The 17,570-nt window shown below is 65.3% G+C and overlaps 4 protein-coding genes across 5 annotated transcripts; 2 read left to right on the forward strand and 2 right to left on the reverse strand.

Moving 5' to 3' along the window:
• The first annotated feature begins 1,719 nt into the window (after positions 1–1,719).
• LOC134171771 (glycerol-3-phosphate acyltransferase 2, mitochondrial-like) lies at positions 1,720–7,857 on the forward strand. The gene is made up of 21 exons (XM_062634309.1): positions 1,720–1,765; positions 1,965–2,059; positions 2,213–2,326; positions 2,461–2,534; positions 2,864–2,974; positions 3,057–3,167; positions 3,668–3,767; positions 3,847–3,983; positions 4,086–4,185; positions 4,289–4,495; positions 4,584–4,694; positions 4,844–4,923; positions 5,010–5,301; positions 5,374–5,638; positions 6,282–6,430; positions 6,565–6,642; positions 6,729–6,854; positions 6,936–7,056; positions 7,203–7,253; positions 7,367–7,422; positions 7,499–7,857. Exons 3-21 carry the CDS (start codon positions 2,213–2,215, stop codon positions 7,613–7,615), a joined length of 2,400 nt encoding a protein of 799 aa, XP_062490293.1. The 5' UTR covers positions 1,720–1,765; positions 1,965–2,059; the 3' UTR covers positions 7,616–7,857.
• LOC134171777 (fumarylacetoacetate hydrolase domain-containing protein 2-like) lies at positions 7,593–11,397 on the reverse strand. Its single transcript, XM_062634318.1, has 7 exons — positions 11,150–11,397; positions 9,511–9,727; positions 9,373–9,432; positions 9,129–9,288; positions 8,034–8,145; positions 7,870–7,957; positions 7,593–7,784 (listed from the first exon to the last, which is right to left on the reverse strand). The coding sequence occupies exons 1-7, from the start codon at positions 11,335–11,337 to the stop codon at positions 7,722–7,724; spliced, it is 888 nt and encodes a 295-aa protein (XP_062490302.1). The 5' UTR covers positions 11,338–11,397; the 3' UTR covers positions 7,593–7,721.
• A 987-nt stretch (positions 11,398–12,384) lies between these two features.
• On the reverse strand, positions 12,385–16,154 carry LOC134171778 (calsenilin-like). 2 transcript variants are annotated; one of them, XM_062634321.1, is made up of 8 exons: positions 15,887–16,154; positions 14,779–14,903; positions 14,632–14,701; positions 14,486–14,556; positions 14,120–14,227; positions 13,922–14,026; positions 12,566–12,628; positions 12,385–12,452 (listed from the first exon to the last, which is right to left on the reverse strand). In XM_062634321.1, exons 1-8 carry the CDS (start codon positions 16,152–16,154, stop codon positions 12,405–12,407), a joined length of 858 nt encoding a protein of 285 aa, XP_062490305.1. In that variant the 3' UTR covers positions 12,385–12,404. The 2 variants fall into 2 exon arrangements, with proteins under 2 accessions (XP_062490305.1, XP_062490304.1); XM_062634320.1 differs by lacking the exon at positions 15,887–16,154 and having other exon boundaries at positions 14,120–14,556; positions 14,632–15,534.
• Positions 16,155–16,900: 746 nt separating this feature from the next.
• Positions 16,901–17,565, forward strand: LOC134171763 (cytochrome c oxidase subunit 5B, mitochondrial; the record flags this gene model as incomplete). Its single annotated transcript, XM_062634295.1, has 4 exons — positions 16,901–17,037; positions 17,153–17,226; positions 17,323–17,422; positions 17,512–17,565. Coding segments are annotated over exons 1-4 (322 nt in total), but the record flags the coding sequence as incomplete, so codon positions are not given.
• Between the last annotated feature and the right edge of the window lie 5 nt (positions 17,566–17,570).

Consider the following 17,570-nt stretch of genomic DNA (forward strand, 5'->3'; position numbering starts at 1 on the left):
CCCATTTTTCCCTTGTCTTTTCCCTTTTTTTCCTCTTTTTAATTGAAGTTTTCATTTTTTCTTGCTTTTTTCCCCTCTTTTACTTTTGTATTTTCTTTTCCCTCCCTTTTAATCGTATTTTCTTTTTTCCCTCATTATTTCTCTTTTCCTGTATTTTTTCCTTATATTTTCTTTTTTTTTCTCTTTTTTAATGTCTTTTCACCCCCATTTTATTCTATTCCTCCCTTTTGTCTTTTTTTTCCCTTTTCCTTGCCTGTTCCCTCCCCCCCCCTCCATTTTTATATTTTCTTTTCTTTTTTGCTCACTTTTTTCTCCTTTTTATTGTATTTTGCCTTTTTTTCTCCTTTTTTCTATATTTTCCCTCTTTTTTTCATATACTGTTTCCCTTTCTTATCGTCTTTCTCCATTTTTATTGTGATACTTTTCCTTATTTTTCCTTTTTTCCTCCCCCCTTTTTATTGTATTTACCCTCCATATTTTCATCTTATTTTCCCTTTTTTCCTTGTTTTTCCTTTTTTCCCTTTTTTCTCCTTTTCCGTCTTATTTTTCCTTTTTTCCTCCCCCTTTTTATTGTATTCCCCACATATCTTCATCTTATTTCCCTTTTTTCCATTTTTTTCTCCTTTTCCGTCTTATTTTTCCTTTTTTTCTTGCGTTATTTTTTTCTTTTTTCTCTCCTTATTTTTCTTTTTCCCCTATTTGTCGTTTTTTCTTATTTTCCCCTTTTTCGCCTTTTTTTTTCCTTTTTAATCTTTTTTTCCCCGTTTTTCTTCCCTTTCCCTATTTTCCCGTTTCTCTTCTCCCATCCCTTCCCCTTCTCCGTTGTTTTCCCCCCGTTCTCGCCCCCTCTTTCCCCAGGGACCCTCCGGGCCCGCACGCTCCGAGCCGCGCCTCAGCCCCCGCGCTCGTTCCGCTCCTCCCGCACAGGGACGGGGCTGGGAGCGGGGCCCGGGGTAACCCCAGCGGCGGCGCCGAGCCCGAGCCCCCCCCTCCAAAGGCCGCGGGCGGGGCCGGGGTCGCGGCCCGGGGGGTTCCGGCCGGGCCGGTGCCGCCCTCCGCGGGGGCGGAGCGGGAGCAGCGGCCGGGCCTGCGGCGGTGAGCGCGGGAGAGCGGGCCCGGGGTGGGCGCGGAGCCCCGCGGGCCTCGAGTGGGGCTTGGGGGGGGGATGTGGGGCTCGTGTGGGGCCACAACCCCCCCCAAGGCCCTGCAGGGGCTGTGGGATGCGTTCGCTCCCAACCACAGCCCCTATGGGGTGCGCAGGGCCCGTGTGGGGCTGTGTAACCCCGCTCCTATGGGATATGTGGGGCCCATAACCCCCCCAAGGCCCTATGGGGAACGTGTGGTGTGCTGCACCCCCCCATCCACATCCTCCATAACCCCCTCTAAGGCCCTATAGGGGCTGTGGCGGGTGTTACCCTATAGGGTGTGTGGGGCCTGTGTGGGGTGTGTTACCCCCCCCCAAGGCTCTGTAAGGGGTGTTGGGGGTTGCGGTTCCCCCCCCCCCCGCCCCCCAACACCCTATAGGGAACATTGGGTCCCCCATGGACTCCCCTCCAGTCCCTATGGGGTGTTGGGGCCCCTATGGGGTGTGTTACCCACCCCACAAGTGCCTGTAGGACACGGGTCTAAACCTTCCCAACGGACCCCTTCTGCCCATTCCCACCTCCTGTTTTCCAGGATCCTGGAGCATCCCAGCCCCTCTGCTGCCCCCCACCCCAGCCCCACACCCAGGGCTGTGTCTCCACCAGGACAGCCCCATCCCGAGGTACCGGACCCCCTGGGGACAAGGGTGGGCACGGAGGGGACCCCCAGCAAGGGGGTGACCCCGCTCCCCTCACGCCACCAGCACCCCACAGGTCACATCCTGCCTCACGCCATTGCCCCACGGCTCTGGTCCTGGGCTGGTGGGATGAGGGCCCCCCCCCCCTACCCCTCACTGAGCCCCCCTGCTCTGTGCCCCACAGCTTTGCTGTGCTCCAAGGGCTCCTCCCTGCACGGAACCTGCTGCTGGAGCCTTCCCGAGTGCTGATCCCAGCGGATCCGGCTCTGAGTGAGAAACGTGGGTGACCCCCCCTTGATCTCCCCTTAGCGGCATCTCCGTGTCCTGTCCCCCCCCCCCGATGCAGTGAGTTCTGCTCAGTGTTTTGGGGGGGGGGGGGAATTCCCCCCCTTCGGCATTCCCGGAGCTTCCCGGTCTCTGCCATTGCCGCAGATGAGAACGTGGCTCTGTGTTGGGGGGCAGAGGGTGGAGGTCGTGCTGCCCTTCCTGGGCAGGTGCCACCCGGACTCGGGGCGCTGCTGCCAGACCTGCACCCCCATGAGCTGGGTAAGAGCCTCGTGGAGCTATCCCGGGCATCTTGGGATGCTGGTGGCGAGGATGAGCCCCATCTCGGTGCGTGTGGGGAGCACCGGAGATGTGGGGCTGAACCCCCATAATGCCCCTTCCCTCCTTGCTTCCAGGACGGCTTCTACTCCGAGCGCTTCCCTTCCCTCGGCTTCCGCGACATCAGCCGGGTGACGGAGAAGGACACGCGGTGAGGCCGGGGCATAAACGGTGCTTTATCCCCCAGGGAATTCCCAATCCCCATGGAAACCCCTTCCCCTTGGGGACGCCTCTCCATCAGCCTTGCTCCGTCGTGCCTCCAAGGAGGGGCTGTTTGGGGGGCTGGAAGCCGTCCCAGGGACAAGCTCACGCGGGCTCCCAGCCTCTTCCCAATGCTCCATCCTCTCCCTCCTGTCCCAGCTCCGGGGCTGCGCCCATCCCAAGCCTTTTCCTTTGGCCCCAGGAGCTGTAAGGTGGGGAGGGAGGGAGAGCTCCGGCCCTGGAGCAGCCTCTGCCACGGCTCCCTGTGCCCGTGCGCAGGTTCCGGGGCTGGCTGGCGCGCAGGGTCTGCGGGCTCCTGGCTGTCTGCTCCTGGCGGATTCCTGCTGACACCCCTGGGGACCTCCCGGCACGGCTCTGCCACAGCAGGAGGTGGGAGCGGGCTCTGGGGGATCCCATCGGGTGGCTGGAGCAAGGGGGCCGGGATGCTTCCACCTCCTCCATCCCTCCGCAGGGTGCAGGATGCTGCTGCCGCCCGTGGCCCGGCACTGGGGGGTGGATGGAAGGAGAAGATCCTGGAGCTCCTGGGTGACATCCAGGCCCCGCTCTCCCTGCTCATGCTGAGGTCTGGGCTCCCTCCCTGGCTGGGATCCCCTTTCCCTGCCACTTCCCACCTCATCCTGGAGGGAGCCCAGCTCCTGGCTCGGGCGTTCCCAGTCCCTCCCCTCCTCTCCAGGGCTCTCGTGCTCTTTATCAAGCCCCTTTTGGATGGGCTTTGAGTGGGGGCTTCGTGCTTGGTGCCGTCTCCTTGGGAATGCTGTGGGGAACACCAGGGGGCTTGGAGGGGTGCAGGAGGACCCTTTGGGTCCCTCACAGCTCCCTGGGGATATTTCCCCCCCCAGATTCCTTGCAGGGGATGTGACACCGGGGCAGAGAAGGCAGGGATTAAACCAACCCCCAACCGGGAGGGTGGAAATCAAAGCCAAGCCAAAGGGAGCAGTTCCTTCCCTCCGGGATGGGGCTGAGCCGGGTCCTGCTGCTCCATGGGGACACCGAGGCAGGGAACGGGGGGTGGCCGTGGCCCGGTGGGGGGGGGGGGTTCTTCCCTCCCTGCTTTTCCTGCAGGATCTGCCACTGGGCGCTGCTGAAGCTCCTGAGCCGCCTGTTCCTCAGCGTGCAGCTGCACCGGGGGCAGCTGGAGACGGTGCTGAGGGCAGCCAGCACGGTGGGCACCCGCTGAAGCCGCCCTCGGCCCCACGCCGCCGGCCCCCCCGGGCGCTCAGCCCCCCACGCCTCCCTTGCAGCCCCGAGTGCCCCTGGTTTTCCTCTCCGCACACAAATCCCAGCTGGATGGGCCGCTCCTCTCCTTCGTCCTCTTCTCCCAGGGGTTAGGGGTGCCCCGGGTGACGGTGGGCGCCCAGGGCTGCAGCCCTCGCCTCCGGTAAGGCCGGGCACGCACCGGTGTGGGGCAGTCCTTTGGGGGGGGGGGCACCCAGCGGGACACAGCCCAGTGCCGGCTGTCCCCTGTCCCCCCCCCCGGCAGATCCCTGCTCCGGCGCCTCGGAGGGGTTTTCCTGCCTGCAGGAATGGAGCAGACACAGAGCGAGCCGGAGGATGCGCTCCCAGGGGCCGTGCTGGCTGCGGTGGGTGCTGAGCTCCGGGTGCTGGGGGTGTTCGGGGGGTGCCTCAAAGCAGGGGCTGCCCAAGCCGTGGCTGCCCCCCAGCCTCACCCCGCTCCCCCTGCAGTACGTGGAGGAGGTGCTGAGGAGCCGGCAGCCTCTCCTCATCTTCCTGGAGGAGCCCGCGGTGCCGCTGCACCTCTCGGCCTCGGCCCGGCGCTGGCTGGCTCCGGTGCAGGGCGCCGTGCGCGCCGGTGCTGTGCCCGACGTCCTCCTCGTCCCGGTGGGCATAGGCTACGACGTGGTCCCCGGTGGATCCCAGCCGGAGGCAGCGGTGAGGGGCTCTTTGCCAGGGGGGGTGCAGCCCCCACGTCACCCCCGTGCACCCCAATAACGCCTCGGTGTTGTCCCCCCTGTCCCAGCGCGGCGCTCAGCCCCTCAGCATCGGCGCTTGCCTCTGGGCAGCGTTACGGGCCCTGCGCCGGAACCTCGGCTGTGTCCGGGTGGATTTTGCCCAGCCCTTCTCCTTACAGGTACGGCAGTGGGGCAGGAGCCTCGGGATGGGGGGGGTGTTGGGGTGTCAGGGATCTGCTGAGCCCGTCTCTATGGGAAGCTCCAGCGGATCCGGTCAGCTCGGTGATGCTCCGGTGCGCACCGACAACTCCTTCATCCCCGTTCCCAGGAGTTCCTGGCCAAAAGCCCTGGCAGGTGCGCAGGGAAGCCGGAGGAGCTGCTGCTGCTGCCCAGCATCCTCGGCACGTGGTGAGCAGGACCCAGCCTCAGGCAGCACGGAGCCTTCGGGGGCTCCCGGCCGCACTTCCTCACCCCTCTCACCCCGTTTTCCATAGGCCCGGCCACCTGGATGCCGGCAATACCGGGCTCGGGGCTCCTGGCTCCACCAAGGCCACCAGCTTGGAGGCACCAGAGGAAGAGTTGGTGACCAACCTGGGCCTGCACTCACTGAGCGGTGAGGGGTGGCAGGGTCCGTCCTCAGCTGGTCCGTGCAGGGTCACCCCTTGGCTCTGCTGTTCACTCCCAAGCATCCCTCTCCCTCCTCCCTCCTTCCCAGACAGCGTGTCCTGCTCCGCCGTCATGTCCGTGGGGATCACGTCCGCGCTGCTGCTGCACAAGTACCGGGAGGTGAGGAGGAGAGCTTCGCTTCCAGGCTTCTCTTCCTGGTGGAGCCTCCTGCTCATCCTCCTCTTCCTCCAGGGCGTCTTCCTCTCCCGGCTCATGCAGGACTTTGCCTGGCTGCTGGAGGAGATCCTGCTGCGCCAGCGGGACGTGGGCTTCTCGGGGCAGCTCCGTGCCCTGGTGCAGCACAGCCTCATCCTGCTCAGGGCCCGGCTCCACCTCTACCACCTCTCCCCCCTCGGTGACGTCCTGGTGGTCCCCGAGGCCTCGGCACGGACCTGGATGGAGCTGGGCCACCACAGCGCTGCCATCCTGCCTGTCTTCGCCAGCGAGGCGGTGGGAGGTGAGGAGCGAGGCGTGGAGTGGGACCGGTGACACTGGGACAACCGGTGACACTGGGAAAATGGGTGACACCAGGACAACCAGTGACACTGGGAAAATGGGTGACACTGGAACAACCGGTGACACTGGGACAACCGGTGACACTGGAACAACCAGTAACACTGGAACAACCGGTAACACTGGAACAACCAGTAACACTGGAACAACCAGTAACACTGGGACAACCGGTGACACTGGGACAACGGGTGACACTGGAACAACCAGTAACACTGGAACAACCGGTAACACTGGAACAACCAGTAACACTGGAACAACCAGTAACACTGGGACAACCGGTGACACTGGGACAACTGGTGACACTGGGACAACCAGTAACACTGGGACAACTGGTGACACTGGGACAATGGGTGACACTGGAACAACCGGTGACACTGGGACAACTGGTGACACTGGGACAACCAGTAACACTGGAACAACCGGTGACACTGGGACAATGGGTGACCCTGGGACAACCGGTGACACTGGGACAATGGGTGACACTGGGACAACTGGTGACAACGGGACAACTGGTGACACCAGGACAATGGGTGACACTGGGACAATGGGTGACACCGGAACAACCGGTAACACCATTATCCCTGCAGCCTGTGCCATCCGAGCCTTGCTGGCGGAGGTGATGCCCTTCCTGGAGCCCACCACCCAAGCCTCCAGCATCATCTTCAGCCAGGACGAGCTGCACTGCAAGACCCTGGAGCTGCTGCAGCTGCTGCCCCCAAACGTGCTGGGGCTCCGGGTAGGGGCCGGTGGCACAGGGTGGCATCGCCATCGCACCACGGTGGCCTCTGCGTGGCTTGGAGGGGGAGGACCGGGCACCAGCCAGCCCCGCTCTTCCTCCTCCTCCTCCTCCTCCTCCTCCTCCCGTCCCAGCCCTGCCAGCCCCTGGGCTGCTGGAGCGAGGACATCGTGGACAAGCTCGTCCTGTGCGGGTTGCTGGAGCCAGAGGAGGTGGGTGCCCCCCCCCCGCAGCCCCCCATGCAGGGGACACGGCGCTGCTGTAGGGTGGCTCCGGAGGGCCCGGCTTGTCCCCACAGCCGGAGGGCGAGCACTGGGTCTGCGACACGGCCCCGCGGGCCTTCAGCCGGCGCCAGGCACAGCCCACGATGGACTTCAGTGACAGCGACAGCGAGGACGAGGGGCCCCTGCGCCGCTGCTTCAAGGTCCCTGGGGGGGGGGGGTGTCCCCTTGTCACCCCCACGGGGTGAGGGTGCTCGCACTCAGCTCTGCTTCCCCCCGTCCAGCTCGGGGAGCCCCAGGGCTCTCCCCGCCTCCTCCTCTTCCTCTGCCGGCTCCTCAGCCCCGTGCTGGGCACCTACGCTGGAGCCGTGGCTTTCCTGGGGCAAACCCGCTGGCCCCAGCCCGGTGAGAGCCCCCCCCCGGGGGGGAAAACTGCTCCTCCGGGCCCCCCAAACCCCGCTGGGCTCTGGGGCAACCGAGGCAGAGCCGCAGCTCCCTTTGCAGCCCCGGCCTTGGGGGTGCTGGGCTTTGACCCCCATCTCCCCACACAGAGGCAGCCTACGTGGAGGAGCTGCTCCAGTTCCTGGCCAAGGAGGGCTCTGGTGAGCTGGGGGGTGCCCGGGGCCTCCCTCCCGCTTTGGGGCCACCCCCCCCATCCCAAACCAAGCTGTGGGATTTGGGGGGGGGGGTCCCTCAAGGCTTTCTCTGCCTCCAGAGCTCCCCAACAGAAGCCTGGCCCTGAGCTCTCTGCAGACCTTCAAGGAGATGGGGGTAAGCACCAATGGCTCCACCAGCCCCCCCTGCACCTCCTGCTGCCCCACACTGACACCCCATCTGCTCCCCATAGGTGCTGGAGGAGGTGGGGGCCCCCCCCGGCCCCCTGCTCCACCTCGCCCAGCCCTTCCACTCCAGCGCCAACCGGGAGAGGCTGGAAGCCTTCATCCAGCAGTTCATCCAGCCCTAGAGCATCCTGCCCCGGCTCCTGCTTTATTGAGCCCCACAAGGGTGCTGTGGGGTGGGCAGGAGGGGGGGAAGCAGCCGGACCGGGGCACGAGGTCCCGTCTCCATCTTCACACCACCTTGTTGCAGATGACCCCCAGCTCCTCGATCTCGCACCGCACCTCATCTCCTCTCTGCGAGGGGCAGGGAGACACTGGCACCCCCCGGCCCATCCAGGGGGGCCTTTACACCCCGTTCTGGCCCCCCCTCTCCCCTCACCTTCAGAAACACGGGGGGCTTCCGAAAGACGCCCACCCCCGGGGGGGTTCCCGTGAGCAGGATGTCCCCAGGGACCAGCGTGACGAACCTGGGTGGGGGACGGGGGACAGGAGGTGTCACAATGGCCCCTGAGGGCGGTACCGGTGCCGCCGGCCCCCCCTTACCGGGACACCCATGCGATGAGCTTGGGCAGGCGGAAGATGAGCTGCTTGGTGCTGCTGTCCTGCATCACCCGCCCGTTCACGCTGCAGCTGATGCGCAGGTTGTGGACGTCTGTGGGGAGCGAGGGGAGGTGTCACCGCAGGGAGGGGCATGGGGGGAGCTGAGGAGCCACCACCACCAACAACCCCCCCATGTGGGGAAAACATGGAGCTTTTGGGGCAAATCAGTGCCTGTTGCCTCTTGTGTCTGTCAGGAAAGAGCCTGTGCCCCATCCCCATCCCATCACCGTGCCCTGTCCCCATCCCATCGCTGTCCCCATCCCCATCCCATCCCTGTTCCCATCTCCATCCCATCCCCATCCCATCCCTGTCACCATCCCCACCCCATCACTGTACCTCGTCCCATCCCCATCCCATCCCTGTCGCCATCCCATCACTCTCCCATCCCCATCCCATCGCTGTCCCCATCCCCATCCCAACCCTGTCACCATCCCCACCCCATCACTGTACCTCGTCCCATCCCCATCCCATTGTTGTCTCCATCACCATCCCATCCCTGTCACCATCCCATCGTTGTCCCATCCCCATCCCATTATTGTGCCCTGTCCCCATCCCATCGCTGTCCCCATCCCCATCCCATCCCTGTACCTCATCCCATCCCTGTACCCCATCCTCATCCCATCCCATCCCTGTCCCCATCCCATCACTGTCCGATCCCCATCCCATCCCTGTCCCCATCCCCATCCCATCACTGTCCCATCCCCATCCCATCCCTGTCCCCATCCCCATCCCATCACTGTCCTGTCCCCATCCCATCACTGTACCTCATCCCATCCCTGTACCCCATCCTCATCCCATCCCATCCCATCCCTGTCCCCATCCCATCCCTGTCCCCATCCCATCACTGTCCCATCCCCATCCCATCCCTGTCCCCATCCCCATTCTTGATCCCATCCCTGTCCCCATCCCCATCCCCCATCCCATCCCTGTCCCCATCCCCATCCCATCCCTGTCACCATCCCATCATTGTCCCATCCCATCACTGTACCTCATCCCATCCCATCCCTGTCCCATCCCATCCCTGCCCATCCTTACCCTTCACGGCCTCCTTGGTGACAAGGGCTGGCCCCAGGGGACAGAAGGTGTCGAAGGTTTTCCCCAGCAGCCACTGCCGCCCGTTCCTCTTCATCTGCCAGTCCCGGGCACTGACATCGTTGGCCACCGTGAAGCCCACGACGTGCTCCATCGCTGACGCCTCCTGGGGGGGCACAACGGGGACCCGCTGTATGTGGGGCCACAACCCGAGACCCACGGGAAGGAGGAGGAGGGCGCCGGGGCTCACCTGGATGTGCCGCCCCTTCTTCCCCATGACAGCGGCCAGCTCCACCTCCCAGTCCACCTCCTGTGGGGAGAACGGGGGGGTGGGGGGTGAGCACCCACCGCATGGCGGGGGCCGCGCTGGGGGCCCGGGGGTGCTCACGGTGCTGTCCTCGGGGTGCACGATGTCATCGAAGGGCCCGATGATGGCGCTGGGGAACTTGCTGAAGATGATGGGCTCCTTGGGGACCTTCACGTCCTGCTCCAGGCAGTGGTCGCGGTAGTTGAGCCCCACGCAGATCACCTTCTCGGGGTCACCCACGGGTGCCAGGAGCTGGACAGCGCTGCGCGGCACCCGGTGACCCCCCGACTCCAGCGCCCTGCGGGGCACCCACCTCTGTATGGGGGCACCCACATTTGTATGGGGGTACTCACCCCTGTATGGGGCAGCCACTCTGTACTGGGGCACCCACCTCTGTACTGGGGCACCCACCTTTGTACTGGGGCAGCCACCTTCGTACTGGGGCACCCACATTTGTATGGGGGTACTCACCCCTGTATGGGGCACCTACCTCTGTACGCGGTCACCCACCTTTGTACTAGAGCACCCACCTCTGTAGGGGGGCACCCATCCCTATATGGGGGCACCCATCTCTGTACAGGGGCATCCACTCCTATACAGGGGCACCCACCTCTGTACAGGGGTGCCCTCCTCTATATGGGGGCACCCACCTCTATACTGGGGCACACACATTTGCATGGGGGGTGCTCATCCCTGTATGGGGCACCCACTTCTGTACCAGGGTGCCCACCCCTATACAGGGGCACCCACCCCTGTACGGGGGCACCCAAATTTGTACAGGGGCACCCACATCTATATGGGGGGCAGCCACCTTTGTATGGGGGTACCCACCTCCATACTGGGGGTACCGGGGCACCCACCTCTGTACGGGGGCACCAACCCCTGTACGGGGGCACCCACCTCTGTACGGGTGCACTCATCTCCACATGGGGGCACCCACATTTGTATGGGGGTACCCACCCCTGTACTGGGGCACCCACCTCTGTACGGGTGCACTCATCTCTACATGGGGGCACCCACATTTGTATGGGGGTACCCACCCCTGTACTGGGGCACCCACCCCTGTACGGGTGCACCCATCTCTACATGGGGGTACCCACCCCTGTACGGGGGCACCCACCCCTGTATGGGTGCACCCCTCTCTACATGGGGGCACCCACCCCTGTACGGGTGCACCCATCTCTACATGAGGGCACCCACATTTGTATGGGGGCACCCACCCCTGTACGGGTGCACCCATCTCTACATGGGGGCACCTACCCCTGTATGGGGGCACCCATCTCTACATGGGGGCACCCACATTTGTATGGGGGCACCCACCTCTGTACGGATGCACCCATCTCTACATGGGGGCACCCACCCCTGTACGGGGGCACCCACCCCTGTATGGGTGCACCCCTCTCTACATGGGGGCACCCACCCCTGTACGGGTGCACCCATCTCTACATGAGGGCACCCACATTTGTATGGGGGCACCCACCCCTGTACGGGTGCACCCATCTCTACATGGGGGCACCTACCCCTGTATGGGGGCACCCATCTCTACATGGGGGCACCCACATTTGTAAGGGGGCACCCACCCCTGTACGGGGGCACCCACCCCTGTACGGGGGCACCCATCTCTACATGGGGGCACCCACATTTGTATGGGGGCACCCACCTCTGTACGGATGCACCCATCTCTACATGGGGGCACCCACATTTGTACGGGGGCACCCACCTCTGTGCCGCGGCCAGCCCGGTGCCGCCGGTGCTGAGGAACTCCCGCATGGAGCGGGGCAGCGCCGGCTCCGCCGCGCTCAGATCCACCAGCGCCTCCCCGCCGGGCGCCACCTCCAGCCCCAGGCGGGGCTCGGCCCCCCCCGGTCCCCGGAACCGCACGAGGCGCATGGCCCCGGCCAGGCGCATCCCGGGATCCTGCCCGGAGAGGAGCGCGTCCCGCAGCGGCCGTGCCCCGAGGAACCCCCGGCCCCAGGGGATCCCCCCCTGCCCCAATCCCTGGGGATCCCCCCCCGATCCCGCCCTGCTCCGATCCCAGAGGGGATCCCCCCGCCCCGATCCCGCTCAGCGCAATGCCAGGGATGCCCCTGCCCCATCCTGCTCCCAGCGGATCCGATCCTGCTCCATGAGGATCCCCCCCGATCCCCCCCAGCCCCAATCCCTGGGGATCCCCCCCGATCCCCCCCCAGCCCCAATCCCTGGGGATCCCCCCCCGATCCCGCCCTGCTCCGATCCCAGAGGGGATCCCCCCGCCCCGATCCCGCTCAGCGCAATGCCAGGGATGCCCCTGCCCCATCCTGCTCCCAGCGGATCCGATCCTGCTCCATGAGGATCCCCCCCAGCCCCAATCCCATCCCTGGGGATCCCCCCCGATCCCCCCCAGCCCCAATCCCTGGGGATCCCCCCCTATCCCGCCCTGCCCCGATCCCAGAGGGGATCCCCCCGGCTCAGCGCAATGCCAGGGATGCCCCTGCCCCATCCTGCTCCCAGCGGATCCGACCCTGCTCCATGAGGATCCCCCCCAGCCCCAATCCCTGGGGATCTCCCCCCCGATGCCCCCCAGCCCTGACCCCACGGTGTCCCCGTCCCCGTCCCCGTCCCGTCCCCTCCCCCGCTCCCGGTGCGGGACCCCCCGACCCCGAGGGGTTCCCCGGAGCCACCTACGTCACGTCCCTCTCCGAGTCCCCGCCCCGCCCTGGGACCCACCAATGCGAAAGCCGGTAGCGTCCCGCCGTGCAGCCAATAGGAAAAGGGAGGCGTTAAGCCGTGCAGCCAATGAGAGCGGCCAGAGTTCCGCCTCTCAGCCAATGAGAGCCGGGGCGGGAGGGAGCAGCCGCGTTGCTAGGATACGCAGCGCGGCCGCCGTGTGGGCGCCGCCATGACAGCGGCGAGGCACCGCTGGCACCGAAATCGCGGGGTTTGACCCCAAACCGTGGCTGTGGCTTTAATCAGAAAACCCGGCGCGAAGCCCCGCTCTAGAGCACGTCCTCGAAGATGCGCATGGAGCTCATGATGTCCTCGTCCTGCGCAGACACCAGAGGCTGCCGCCATAGCCCCCCATGGCGGGGTGGGTGAGGAGCGGGGAGGAGGAGGAGGAGGGAGGGGGGTGATGATGAAGCCCATGGGAGCCCCCCACCTTCAGGCACGTGTCCAGGAACTCCTCGAAGGTCACGACGCCGTCGCCGTTCCTGTCCATCTTCTGCGGGGGAAGAGATGGGGCTCAGCGGGGATGGGCCCAGGGACAGCGCCAGGGGGTGACAGGGACAGCACCGGACCCATGGACAGCACCGGACCCATGGACAGCAACGGACCCACGGACAGCACCGGACCCACTGATAGCCCCACTGTGTGACAGTGACAGCACCGGATCCAGCGACAGCACCGGATCCAGGGACAGCACCGGACCCATGGACAGCACCAGACCCACGCACAGCACCGGACCCACTGGTAGCCCCACTGTGTGACAGTGACAGCACCGGATCCAGGGACAGCACCGGACCCATGGACAGCACCGGACCCACAGACAGCACCGGACCCACTGATAGCCCCACTGTGTGACAGTGACAGCACCGGATCCAGGGACAGCACCGGACCCACTGATAGCCCCATTGTGTGACAGTGACAGCACCAGATCCAGCGACAGCACCGGATCCAGGGACAGCACCGGACCCAGGGACAGCACGGGACCCACAGACAGCACCAGACCCATGGACAGCACCAGACCCATGGACAGCACCGGACCCACAGACAGCACCAGACCCATGGACAGCACCGGACCCAGGGACAGCACCAGACCCAGGGACAGCATCGGACCCAGGGACAGCCCCATTGTGTGACAGTGACAGCACCGGATCCAGGGACAGCACCGGACCCAACAGATAGCACCAGACCCATGGACAGCACCAGACCCATGGACAGCACCAGACCCAGGGACAGCATCGGACCCAGGGACAGCCCCATTGTGTGACAGTGACAGCGCCAGTCCCAGTGACAGCCCCTGACCCAGTGGCAGCCACGGACCCAGTGACAGCCCATTGTATCCCAGGGACAGCACCGGACCCAGTGGCAGCCACGGACCCAGTGACAGCCCATTGTATCCCAGTGACAGCACTGGACCCAGTGACAGCCCCACTGTGTGCCAGTGACAGCACCCGTCCCACTAACAGCCCCACTGTGTGACAGTGATAGCACCCATCCCAGTGACAGCCCCACTGTGTGCCAGTGACAGCACCAGTCCCAGTAACAGCCCCATTGTGTGCCAGTGACAGCACCCATCCCAGTGACAGCCCCACTGTGTGCCAGTGACAGCACCCATCCCAGTGACAGCCCCACTGTGTGCCAGTGACAGCACCAGTCCCAGTGACAGCCCCATTGTGTGCCAGTGACAGCACCCATCCCAGTGACAGCACTGGTTCCAGTGACAGCCGCGGACCCAGTGGCAGCCCCGGTGCCGGCCCCATTGTGTTTGCTGGGCCGAGGGGGATGCTCTCACCTGGAAGAAGAGCTCCACGTGCTCTGCGGGAGCGCAGTCCCGGAGCGCGGGCTGGGTGCAGCGCCCCATCATGTCATAGATGGACGTCATGATCTCCAGCATCTCCTAAGGGGGACGGAGCGGTGACAAGGACCCTTCTGCTGAGGGCACCTCTGTCGCCAGCGCCCATCCCCTGGGATGCTCCCAGCCCCGTGTCACCTCCTTGGTGATGCAGCCGTCCTTATTGATGTCGTAGAGGTTAAAAGCCCATTGCAGCTTCTGCTGCACCGTCCCCCGGAGCAGGACCGAGAGCCCCAAGACAAAATCCTGCCGGAGGAACTGGGGTTGAGTGGGAACATCCCTGTGGGACCCGAGGGATGGGACCCTCATCTCACACCCCTGCACCGGCGCTGGCGGACGCCCCGGTGGGAATTGTGTTTTATCCCTATTGATCCCGTTTCCATTCTCGCTCGCAGCTATTTTTAATCCCCGCGGTGAAGCCGGTGCCGCAGTTCCGGCATCAACCCTGGCACCGGCTCCAGCCAGAGCAGGGCAGTGATCCCGAAGGAAGAGCTCATGGATCACCTGGAAGCAGAGGGCCCCGTTGCGGTCGGCGTCGAAGGCGTCGAACAAGAAGTGCGCGTAGGTACTGGCGTCTGCGGGGGAGCGGGAGCCGGTGAAGCCACCGCATCCCGGCCCCTGTCCCCATGGGGATCACCCCCGGCACTCACCGCCTTGCGGGAAGAACCGGGAGTAGATGAGCGTGAAGGTTTCCTCATCCACGAGGCCGCTGGGACACTCCTGGCAGGGAAGCGGGCGCCGGTGAGGCCGCGGCTCCGGTGCAGCCGCGCTGGGGGTGAGGGTCCCCCCCGACTCACGCTCTTGAAGCCGCGGTACAGGGCTCGCAGCTCCCGCCTGGAGAACTTGGTCCGTGCCAGCAGCTCCTCCAGCTCCTCCGGTTGGTGCCGCGCGGCCGCCAGCTCCACCTCGACATCGCCGCCGTCTGCCCCCAGCAAGGCGGCTCCTCCGCATCATTCCCGGCTCATCCCACTCAATCCCAATCCCCCCCAAGGACCTGCTGCTGGACCCCACGCTCCCCTTGTGCTGGGGGGGAAAAGGGCACCCCCGGGTTGAAGAACCCAAGGGGTCGCCACCCGATCGCAGGGTTTCCCCAGGAGCCTCCAGCAGCGCGTTGCCGGGGTGCGGAACCTCCCGCCCCGGCGGAAGGTAATTAATAAATGATGCCTCATTAATAATTGGTGCTTGGGAGGCCCCCGCGGAGCCGCTCAGCGCCGGCATCGGGGTGGGAAAACTGGCCCAGGGACAGGCTCTGCAGTGCCGGGGCAGCCGGAGAGCCCCACACCCCTTGGGTGCTGCCGAGGGGGGGGGTTAAGCCCCCATCTCCTCCCGATGGGTGTTCCAGGGTGCAAAGGAGAAGCCCTGAGCCCCTTCCTCCACATGGGAATTGGGGGTCCCCATGTCTCGTCTCTGGGGGGATTGAGGTCGATGGGAGATTGGGGACCCCCCCTTGTGAGGGTTTGGGGGTCACTGTGGGCTGGGGTCCCCCCATCACTCTGCCTGGGGGGTCTCAAGGGGCACAAAGGTCCCAGCTCCCCCAAGAGGGTCTCTGGGGGGGGGGGAGGTGGGGAGTGTCCCTGCACCCCCTCAATGCGGTGTTTATGTGGGGCTGGACCCAGCCCAGCCCCATAGGCAAGGCTGGGCCATGACGAGGCAGGGCGGGGGCGGGGGGGGGGGAGGCTGCGGCTTCCTCCCCCCCCGCACCCACAAACCCTCAGGATCACCCCCAACCACCCCCCCCCTAAGAGGGGGGAACCCCCAAACCCTGCAGGTTTGACCCTAAGGGACCTATTGATGGGCCCAACAGGTCCTTTAAGGGGAGAAACACCCCCAGAGGCGTGGGGAGGGCTGAAAATAGGTTAATTAATGAGGATTAATTAGGGTTAATTAAAGGGGGGGGGGCGGTACCTTCCACAGAGATGGGCTCCAGGATCCCGAACTGTTTGAGGACGGCGATGAAGAGGAGGATGACCACGGCCACGGCGCAGAGCTCCATGCCCTGGATGCCCATGGCCGGTGGCGGGGAGAGGGGGGGGACCACGGGGATCGGGGTGTCCTCTGTGTGTCCCCCCCCTCCGGCACCCCGGGCTGGGGCGAGGTGGCTGCGAGCGGGCGCGTCCGGGCGGCGCTGCGGCGGGGCCGGCCCTCCTGCCCTCCTCCCTTGGCACCGGCCCATGGCTCCCCCCCCGCCACGGTGCAGCCCTCTCCGGCCACAGGGGTGCAAAGGGGAGCCTGATACCACCACCCCCCCCCCCCCCCAGCACCCATGGGTGCCAAGCACACCACAAGGCCTTGGAATTGGGTTGGAAAAGGGCTGGTTTGGGGGTGCCACAAGCACACCCCATGGGGAGGGGGTGGTTATGGGTTTCACCCCCCCCCGACCTTCCAATGCTCAGAACACAAGGGGTGGTTTGGGGGGGGGGGGGATATAAAGGGGTGGATGAGGTGTGGTGTCCCCACGGCCCTGGGACATCATCTCCATCCCCTCAGGGCTGTCCCTGTGCCTCGGGGGGGGTCCCTGTCCCCACAGCCGCACAGACGCTGTCCCCATCACCCCATGGCTGTCCCCACTGCCTGAGCTCCTCCTGTTCCCAAGGCTCTGGGGCATCCCGGGGGGGTGTCCCTGTCCCCAGGGGCCTCATGATCCTGCCTCCATCCTCGGGGGGGCTCCTGCCCCCCAACCCCCATGGACGTCATCCCTGAGCCCCCCAACCCCCCGTGTCCCTGTCCCTTGGGGGTGACCCCATCCCTTGGGGTCCTCCCGTCCCCGAGCCCCACGGTGACCCCTGGGGCAGCACCGAGGGGCGTGGCTTTAATGGCCGGGGGCGGAGCCAACCGCATGGAGGGAGGGAGAGGGGCGTGGCCAATCGCAGTGGGCGTGGCTTCACTCCCGGTGGGGGCGTGTCCGAGCTCTCTCCTCAAGCCCCGGCCCGCCGCCATTTCCACTTCCGCCGCCGCCGCCGCCATGGCCTCAAGGTTACTGCGGGTGAGCGCGGCCCTGCGGCTGCTGCCCGCGGCCTCTGCCCGCACCGCGCCCGCCCGCGGCCTCGCCGCGCCCGGTGAGCTCGGGGCGGGGAGCGGGACCGGGACCGGAGAGGGGGGAGCCGGGAGGGGCGGAACCGGGGAGGAGGCCGCGGGAGCCGCGGGCTCCGGTGTGAGCGCTCTGCCCCGCAGGCCGCCTGGCCACGGATGAGGAGCAGGCGACGGGCTTGGAGCGGAAAGTGATGGAGGCCATGAACAAGGGCCTGGTGAGTGCGGGACGGGACCGGGATCTCGGGGGGGGGGTGGGGGGGTGCAGGTCCCGGTGCCCCCCCCGTGTTAACGGTGACACCCCCCCCCCGCAGGACCCCTATAGCATGTTCCCTCCGAAGCGCTACGCGGGGACCAAGGAGGACCCGAACCTCGTCCCGTCCATCACCAACAAGCGCATCGTGGGCTGCGTCTGTAAGTGCAGCCCCCGTCCCGCCCGGCTCCCGTCCCGCGGCCCCCTGGCCGGGCTTGTGTCCGTCCCTCCTCCTCCTGTCCCTCCATAGGCGAAGAGGACAACAGCTACGTGGTCTGGTTCTGGCTGCACAAGGGCGAGGCTCAGCGC

Source organism: Pezoporus occidentalis, unplaced genomic scaffold (assembly GCF_034315485.1).
Source record: "Pezoporus occidentalis ecotype Australia unplaced genomic scaffold, CSIRO_AGI_Poc_V1 ctg420, whole genome shotgun sequence".
Taxonomy (NCBI): Eukaryota; Metazoa; Chordata; class Aves; order Psittaciformes; family Psittacidae; genus Pezoporus; species Pezoporus occidentalis.

Coding starts and splice junctions, on each gene's coding strand:
- LOC134171771 (XM_062634309.1), top strand. CDS start 2,213: ATGAGAACGTGGCTCTGTGTTGGGGGGCAGAGGGTGGAGGTCGTGCTG. Junction 2,975..3,056: donor CGGCTCTGCCACAGCAGGAG/GTGGGAGCGGGC, acceptor ATCCCTCCGCAG/GGTGCAGGATGCTGCTGCCG. Junction 7,423..7,498: donor AGACCTTCAAGGAGATGGGG/GTAAGCACCAAT, acceptor TGCTCCCCATAG/GTGCTGGAGGAGGTGGGGGC.
- LOC134171777 (XM_062634318.1), bottom strand. CDS start 11,337: ATGCGCCTGGCCGGGGCCATGCGCCTCGTGCGGTTCCGGGGACCGGGG. Junction 9,728..11,149: donor GGGCTGGCCGCGGCACAGAG/GTGGGTGCCCCC, acceptor GGTGCCCCGCAG/GGCGCTGGAGTCGGGGGGTC. Junction 7,958..8,033: donor CTCATCGCATGGGTGTCCCG/GTAAGGGGGGGC, acceptor TCCCCCACCCAG/GTTCGTCACGCTGGTCCCTG.
- LOC134171778 (XM_062634320.1), bottom strand. CDS start 15,199: ATGCCGGCGCTGAGCGGCTCCGCGGGGGCCTCCCAAGCACCAATTATT. Junction 14,557..14,631: donor CCGGTTCTTCCCGCAAGGCG/GTGAGTGCCGGG, acceptor GCTCCCCCGCAG/ACGCCAGTACCTACGCGCAC. Junction 14,027..14,119: donor ACGGCTGCATCACCAAGGAG/GTGACACGGGGC, acceptor CGTCCCCCTTAG/GAGATGCTGGAGATCATGAC.